Below are 8,974 nucleotides of genomic sequence, written 5' to 3'. Positions count from 1 at the left end.
GCCATGAGTGATGACGGGCCCAGATGATGGCGCCATGAGTGATGACGGGCCCAGATGATGGCGCCATGAGTGATGACGGGCCCAGATGATGGCGCCATGAGTGATGACGGGCCCAGATGATGGCGCCATGAGTGATGACGGGCCCAGATGATGGGGCCATGAGTGATGACGGGCCCAGATGATGGCGCCATGAGTGATGACGGGCCTAGATGATACACCTGCCAGAGCAACACCTGTCACTGCAACACCTGCCAGAGCAACACCTGCCACTGCAACACCTGCCACACGTTACGTCACATGATATACGATAAAATATAATATAATATAATATAACAAAATATAATATAATATAATATCAAATAATATATTATTATATATATTGAAGCCATCGTAAGGCATACAATCATCTGCATGGTTGTGAGTATGTCACTCAAATGAGCTGAAACAAATGCCCACAATTCATGCATTTGTCCATAATTAAGTACCGTACGTACTTTTCATGCACTATGTACGTATAGTATTACTTACTTTTTATATATATTTATACTTATAAATTTTTCCCGGAGTAATTTAAGTTTCGATTTTGAACCTTATCTTAAGTTACTTTTTTCTATTTCGAACTTCTAAGTTTAAGCGTTGTATTCAATAAGTCTTCACATACTTGATAATGAATTACTGAATAATGCATATTCGAAACGTCGTAAATTCGAATGAAATTTCTCTCGGAAACCTTATATCTGAAATTTCCAATCCCACAAAAATCGTCAATAAGATACACTAATGTTCAAGTTAATATCCGCCGTTATTAGTTAAACATAAAGTATCTCAGTACAAAAATTCTTCGTTACGATTATTTATTACAACAATTAGTATTTAAATATCGGAATAAATAATTATCTCCTGCAAAAGCAATCCATTACCTTGACTGTGATTTATACGGTACAATCTGGTCTTCAATGAAACTTATACGTATTAAAGAACAGCTGTTGTATAATATGTATGGTATGTATAGCACTATATGATCGTAAGTTCTACAATTACCGTAAATCATACGGTAATCCTAAATCCTCCTGTGATCCTAATTTAAATTAGGTCTCCAATTAATGTTCATAGGTTATATTTATATATTTCATACAGAAAAGTAAATTCATACATAATTCGCGGTTTAAAAGCGTTTTTTCGAAATTTTTTTCCATGATTCCACAGGAGTTTCATCAGGCAAAAAAAAATAAAAAAAATTCCTAACCGAATCAATAAAAAAAACACCGATATCGTCACCGTATTTCAACAGGTTTGTATCTTTATTAGCGTAGATGAAAATAAAGCAAATAGATAAATTCAACAAAATTTTAGGTTTGATTATAACTAAAAAATTGATATAATTATTCGATTGATGTACATATGTAATATATTTATAATGATTGTTAGTCGAAAATTAACAGGGGGTTCAATAGAAGTTACAAAGTGTATTGCATAATCGAGACCGGAAATTATAGTCTATAAGAGTACAACTATTTATATTATATAATAAAATATATTGGGTATAGAGTGAGGAGTGATTGTCTGCGAGGAGGTATGAGGTATGTGAGGGATGTATATGAGGTATGTGAGGGATGTATATGAGGTATGTGAGGGTTGTACATGAGGTATGTGAGGGATGCGTCAAGGAGGGGTTGTAAACGGATACTCCTGTGTATGGGGGGTGGGGGTGTGTATGGAGGGGTGAAAAGCTATACACACACTCTAGCTACACGCACACACAAGCTATGCACACACTCTAGCTACACGCACACATAAGCTATACACACACTCTAGCTACACGCACACACAAGCTATGCACACACTCTAGCTACACGCACACATATGCTATACACACACTCTAGCTACACGCACACATAAGCTATACACACTCTCTAGCTACACGCACACATCAAGCTATACACACACTCTAGCTACACGCACACACAAGCTATACACACACTCTAGCTACACGCACACACAAGCTATACACACACTCTAGCTACACGCACACACAAGCTATAAGCCAACTTTAGCAACACGCACACAAGCTATACGCAAACCCTAGCTACACGCACACAGAAGATTTACACAATCTATATATCCACGCAAAATAATACTCCTAACTACACACGCTACACCAACACGCCTAGCAATGTTGCATGTCGTTGCGGTAAGATTAGTTCCCATAGGCGACGTTATACATCGCATCACATATTATGTTCAAACTACAGCTCCTACATTATAAATACAGAATATAAATTAATTATTGCAATAAATTGTAAATTAATAAATTAATAATTAATCATCTCCTAATTAAATAATTTAACTCCCAAAATTAACCACCAAATCTAGTGCACAAATTATCTAAATTTATAGAAACTATCGAACTAATTAGCAAAATTCTGAACAGGTGTGAAATTTTTTGAGGTGTTAAAAACAGTCGCGCGGTGTCCGTAGATTTTTTGACGTGCGTCTCAGCCTGGCGTCAGAGCGCAGAATTGCTGACGCATGAGAATTCTTGCTTGTTATTCTCTTCCAATTTATGATAGTACTTCCGTCTACGTGGGAGTTTAATCAAATACGTACAAGAATGAACATTGAAGTGGAGTTTTTTTCTCTTTTTGAGCATATAAATAGGAAATATTGGAAGCTTGACGACGGAAGATTGTTTTATTGAGTGTCGTTCAAAAAGGTGAATGGGTGGCATTAGACGCAACCAGAGCACTTCAGCCGTTCTCTTCTACAGAGAATAAGTTTGAAATGAGAAATATTTTCATGAACTATAATTTCTATTCGTAATGTGGAAGAATTTATGACCATTCTCTCATTATAGCGTTACATTATTACCTTGTAAACGGCTTAACTTTTCATAGTAAACAATAATTCAGGGATATCATCATGTTTAAATATATCTGATTATAAAACTGTAAACTATTTTCAGTCGTCAATAGTTCAATCGCTAATTATTTAAAAGGCTACGATTTTTACGGTAAACTTTCGGTTTACACGATCAAATTTTTTCAAAGCAAGCGCAACTTTCCAAGCCGATCCATTTCTTCAAACGTTGGTCACAATAACCAAGCATAATACCAGCTTAACAAATAAAATTTAATGGTAGACGGATATTTTAACTAATTTTCACTATTCGCCTTTTCCATTTTTTTCATTTTATTGTAAAATTTAAATATTGTTATTTGTTAGGCATATTTTAATAGGTATTTCAAAATGATCAAAAAGTTGGAAAATAATGGCATTGCTTCATTAATGTTTTCAAAAATACGAGAAATACCTACATTTAGTTGGATTAGGCTAGCAAAACTGGTAGAAAAAGCAGGTTATTGTGGCACACACAAAATTGGCAAGTGTGTGTGTTAATTGTGTAAATTGGCGAGTGTAATTGCGGGAATTAATATAATGTGGAACTTGACCAGAAAAATTCATGTATGAAAAAAAATTCCGGGCGGATTCTTAGGGAAAATAAAATCTGCAAAAATAAATTGTGAAATTCCAAATTAAGAATACGAGAACAGCAACGTGGGGAAATACATACGATGTATGGAAAACCTGACTGATAAGAATACTAATTAACAGCGTGATGGAATGATGATAAAAACCCGGCATGATATATATTGATGATTAAGCCCTGCATGATTGAATAATGATAAAGCCCTGCATGATAGACTGATGTAAAAACCCGGTATGGTATAGCGATAAAAGCTGGCATGATGTAATAATGATAAACCCGGCACGATATAATGATCATAAAACTCTGCATGATGATAAAACCCTGCATGATGATAAAACCCTGCATGATGATAAAACCCTGCATGATGAAACTGAGGGAAAGGTGATTCCTGGAACTGAGGGAAAGGTGATTCCTGGAACTGAGGGAAAGGTGATTCCTGGAACTGAGGGAAAGTTGATTCCTGGAACTGGGGAATGAGTCATTCTTATAGCTGGGGGTGAATAATTCCAGCAACAAAAGCAATAATAATTCAGTATACCTATGAATAACTCATTATCGCTGCAGATGTAAAAATGTATAGGTACTACACATGTATAAAGGTAGCAGATGTAAAAATGTATAGGTACTACACATGTATAAAGGTATAGGTACTCGCACGCTACACATGAAAAAAGGTATAGGTACTACACATGTATAAAGGTATAGGTACTTCACATGTATAAAGGTATAGGTACTACACATGTATAAAGGTAGAGGTACTACACATGTATAAAGATAGAGGTACTACACATGTATAAAGGTAGAGGTACTACACATGTATAAAGGTAGAGGTACTACACATGTATAAAGGTATAGGTACTACACATGTATAAATGTATAGGTACTACACATGTATAAAGGTATAGGTACTACACATGTATAAATGTATAGGTACTACACATGAATAAATGTATGGGTACTCACACAGCAAGTTGAGAACTCCAGCGAAGTTCCAGAACCTGAGTGAGTCCGAGTAACTTGAGGGCGCGTACAGGGTGCCTGCTCCAGCCATGACACAGCATTGAGCTCTAACTTCAACTTCAACTCACTGTTTAAACTCACATCGATGTTCTTCATTGGTGTTCAACTCACTTCGATATTCTTCAAGCGTTTTCAACTCACTTTACGGACTAGCATCGATGTTCTTCATGCGTTCAACGAGTTCAACGTTCTCGTAAATTTTAGTTTATTCCACAATGAGCAATGTTTAATTTAGGCGATAAAAAATACACGTAGAACACGTTCAAATGTTCAAATTCATAAGATATTATTCTTCTTAGCTATAATTTTTCAATACATTTTTTGAAATCTCACAGAGATCAGAAAAAAATCTTCGTAAAGTTTCAGTTCAGTTCCCAGGTGCCCAAAATTTGGCTGGAGTTCAGAAGTCAAAAGGCTCGTCGTGACATCAAAATTCGTAGGAACAAAAATGCAAATTGCACGCATGAAATTAACGTAAAATTTTACAGTGATTCAAACATTCATTTTTACGTTCTAATTGCAGAATCTGAGTTTTCATTTTCATTGTATGAATACAACAATTCGTGGGAAGGGTTAAATAACATCGATGTGTCAACATAGGTTGATTTAACCTATAACCGCGCACTCTTTTTGCACTAATAAGTACACACACTTCTTCGTTACTTCTTTAGCAAACTAACAATAACAGGCACAAGGTCACTAAACTTACCTACGTGTAGCACCAACCTAATTTCGTTTGTGATAGTGAAAATCCGAATAAATTTACGTTGCAAATCCGACACTTTCAGACCACGCACTCGACGAAACTATCGATAGCTTTTGCTGGAATTAGCAACTTTAACTTAAACGTTCGTTTTTTCCAGTTTCGAATAGTTTCTAAACGTTCGTTTTTCTCCAGTTTCGAATAGTTTAACTTCACAAAATTTGAGACCTGTACTAAAACTGCAGTTCTTTGTTCGTGATGCAAGCAACGACGTAACCCACGAAAAAATCTTTCATCCGGAGTCCACTTCGAACTTTTACCCACTTAGAGAAAATGCAAGGATTTTCCTTTGAAAAATTACAAAAACCTTGCGATTTGGGCAATGAAATTTATTTCAACGTCTGCCTCGTTGTATATGGCCACAAATTCACTTTTCCAATGAATACTGAATAATTCAAATTCGTAATTTGTGTAGAGAAAGTATCTTCATACTTCCAATGGTAATGGCACTTGGGTCAAGTAACACACGTAATCCAGTCAAGTAACACACGCTGGGCAATTGTCATGAGCTTTGTAGAATATTCGAACAATACAGAGAGCAAGAGAAGAGCGTATAGAATATACGAACTTTACACACGATTAATACAGATTGAGTTCAAACATAATACGAACAGGTGACCTGGAAATACAAGTTTACGAGAATCCTAATTGAGAATCACAGGTTTTCAACACACATTAGAAAGTCAAATAAGGTAATTTCCAATGAAATTACGAAGTTCCAAATTTCCCTTTCACAGCAGCGATTTTGTTTCAATTTTTTTAATGATTTCACAATATTTGTGGACTTTCAGACTGTACAAAATGGTTCGAAGCAAGTACAGTTTGGGCAGGTTTCAAAGTTATGAAGGGAGTTGCATAAGGTCATTGGAGAATCACCCACAAGTCAAAGTCGACGTAGTTTTCAGCAGCACCATGCACACTAACGACGCGAGTTTCAATCGGCGGCCGACGACGCACGAGAGAAAGGAATACTCGAAACAAAGATGGGTGGGTGAAAGAGGTGGTGTGACAGTAGGAGACCAGAATAGGTGAGTAAATAGGTGAGTAGGTAAGGTGGAAGGCAGAGGAGCGTCGTACGTGACCTCCTCCTCACGGTAGACGTAGCAATGAAGCTAGCAAGAAAGAGCAGCAGCATTAGCCGCAGCTTCAGTTCAGCAGCAACGGAGGTTTCGGTCCTCACCTGAAATGGAGCTCCCCTATTGGCTGGCTGGAGCTCTCGCTCTCCCACACTCGTCGTACCTTGCCAACGTGCGCTAATTTCCCACACTTTACCAACCGCTTCCAAGTGACTAAACAACCAATGAACTACACACACATGGAAAGCTACGTACTAAATAATAGTTTCTTACTCAAAATAAGTTAAGACATGAAAGTAAAGGTGTTAAATACACGTGCAGGTACAGAAATGGTAGGTGGCAACTTGTGACAGAGTCCTCGAAGGACTCAGTCTCTCGGCAGGATGCTCGAGCTACACATAGCCTCTGGCAAAGGATCCCTAGTGATGCTCCTTCATGGCTTGCCGACCAGCCGTAGGATTCCGCTGTAAATAATTGCGATTATCTAAATCTGCTGACCAATCGCCGAAAAACGTTTGAATTAATCTTGCCTATATCCAACTAGACCCCATCTCGAGATGAACTGAAATGGTAATCCAGCATTAGGAAGCAGCACTTGCACGCAACGTTTCATTCAGAGACTTTCGTAGTTCCGGTGTTGTAAATCTTCAAACGAATCCCCGTGCATGGTGGCTTAAAGCGCTCGCACCAATCGCAAACCTCGCACCACAACTGGAGACAAACGTACAGGCACAGCAGCAACTTTTAGGAATAGAAGTTAGGTAGTTAGGAGCTTGGATTGACGTGACAATTTAGAGGAAGCTCTTTCCTATCTTATAGTCTTTACTATTTATAGGGAGCTATTCCTCTCCTATCGTCGTTACTATTTATAGGATGCTATTTCGTATCATACAGTCGTAACTATTGCTAGAATTGTAGGATCATGGATAATCAAACGGTAATTGCTGCTAATCAAACAGTAATCTCCATTTGGCTGTCGATCACCGTCAATTGGGATCAAACTACTTCTGGTCTTTACGATGGGAAAATTTCATTAATGAGCATCGTAAAACGATCTAAATTGTCTGGTTGCCAAATAAATTAGTCTTAATACATCATCCAACTTACGTTCGGGTTTTCTTAGTTCTTAATTTACTATGATTTCGGCGTTTCAACTCGATTCCGAGTTTTCATTTAGCGGCATCACAAATAGTAAACAAAACGTACGCTCTCATTCATACTGGTCCGTTGAGGCATAAAATAATTAGAATATGAATGAATCAATGCATGAATGTTAATTAATTAGTAATTAGAATATGAATGAATCAATGCATGAATGTTAATTAATTAGTAATTAGAATATGAATGAATCGATACATGAATGGTTACTAATTAGTAATTAGAATATGAATGAGTAAATTCGTGAATGGTAATTAATTGGTAATTAGAATATGAATGAATCAATGCATGAATGGTGTCACCACTACTCTACTGCTACTTGACTACCTGCTGCTACTAGACTACCTGCTGCTACTTGACTACCTGCTGCTACTTGACTACCTGCTGCTACTTGACTACCTACTGCTACTTGACTACCTGCTGCTACTTGACTACCTGCTGCTACTTGACTACCACTGCGGCAGTGTTGCCATAAGTCGCAGGCCACCGCTGGTTGCGCGACTAATTGCACTTTTTCTCTGATTTATGAAGCGCCAGTGGCGAGTGTTGCTTTGTGTTGTGTTGTGTTGTGTTGTGTTGTGTTGTGTTACAAGTGCTGTGTGATGTTGCGCATTGATGCATGTGCTATGTAATGTTGTGTGATGTTACATGTGCTGTGTGATGTAGCGCATTGTTGCATGTGCTGTGTAATGTTGTGTGATGTTACATGTGCTGTGTGATGTAGCGCATTGTTGCATGTGCTGTGTAATGTTGTGTGATGTTACATGTGCTGTGTGATGTAGCGCATTGTTGCATGTGCTGTGTAATGTNCCTGTCTCTTATACACATCTAGATGTGTATAAGAGACAGGTGTAGGTGCGTGTGATGCGTGTAGGTGCGTATGGTGCGTGTAGGTGCGCAGAGCGTATGTGCGTGTAGGTGCGTGTAGTGCGTGTGGAGCGTATGCTGTATGTGTAGGTGCGTGTAGTGCGTGTAGGTGCGTGTGGTGCGTGTAGGTGTATGTTGTACATGTTTGTGCGTCTATAGTGCGTATGTGCGTGTAGGTGCGTGTGGTGCGTATGCTGTATGTGTATGTGCGTGTGGTGCGTGTAGGTGCGTGTAGGAGCGTATGTGCGTGTAGGAGCGTATGTGCGTGTAGGAGCGTATGTGCGTGTAGGTGCGTGTGGAGCGTGTAGGAGGTTCACACGCCTGTCAGTGCACCAGATAAGGAGGCAAGGGCAGCGCACCGACGCTTCCTGTGCACCGCACAGCAGGTGATAGCGTAGCAGGTGCCTGCGCTGTGCCTGCGCTGTGCCTGCGCTGTGCCTGCACTGTAATGTGCTGTGTATATAGTAAGTTAGCATAGCGAGCAAGGCGGAAATTATTTAAAAAAATCAAATTAATCATCACCCACATAAGAAGAAAGGTCTCAAGTGTCCAGTGCGACAGAAGTCAAAAAGCCAAACTAGTAAAGTTTTCTGCGGAACACTT

General features: G+C 38.6%; 1 protein-coding gene across 1 annotated transcript in view; it reads right to left on the bottom strand.

The window, feature by feature from the left end:
- The window catches only part of LOC108682194 (zinc finger protein 1), a 29,007-nt gene extending 22,617 nt beyond the window's left edge, over positions 1-6,390 (bottom strand). The window contains exon 1 of the mRNA XM_018171322.2: positions 4,451-6,390. Within this exon, the coding sequence (XP_018026811.2) occupies positions 4,451-4,538 (88 nt within the window). The 5' untranslated portion in view covers positions 4,539-6,390. The remainder of the gene's footprint in view (positions 1-4,450) is intronic.
- Positions 6,391-8,974: the final 2,584 nt, after the last annotated feature.

Source organism: Hyalella azteca, unplaced genomic scaffold (genome assembly GCF_000764305.2).
Source record: "Hyalella azteca isolate HAZT.00-mixed unplaced genomic scaffold, Hazt_2.0.2 contig2381, whole genome shotgun sequence".
In the NCBI taxonomy this organism is placed as follows: domain Eukaryota; kingdom Metazoa; phylum Arthropoda; class Malacostraca; order Amphipoda; family Hyalellidae; genus Hyalella; species Hyalella azteca.
This window is presented reverse-complemented; position numbering and strand designations above follow the sequence as displayed.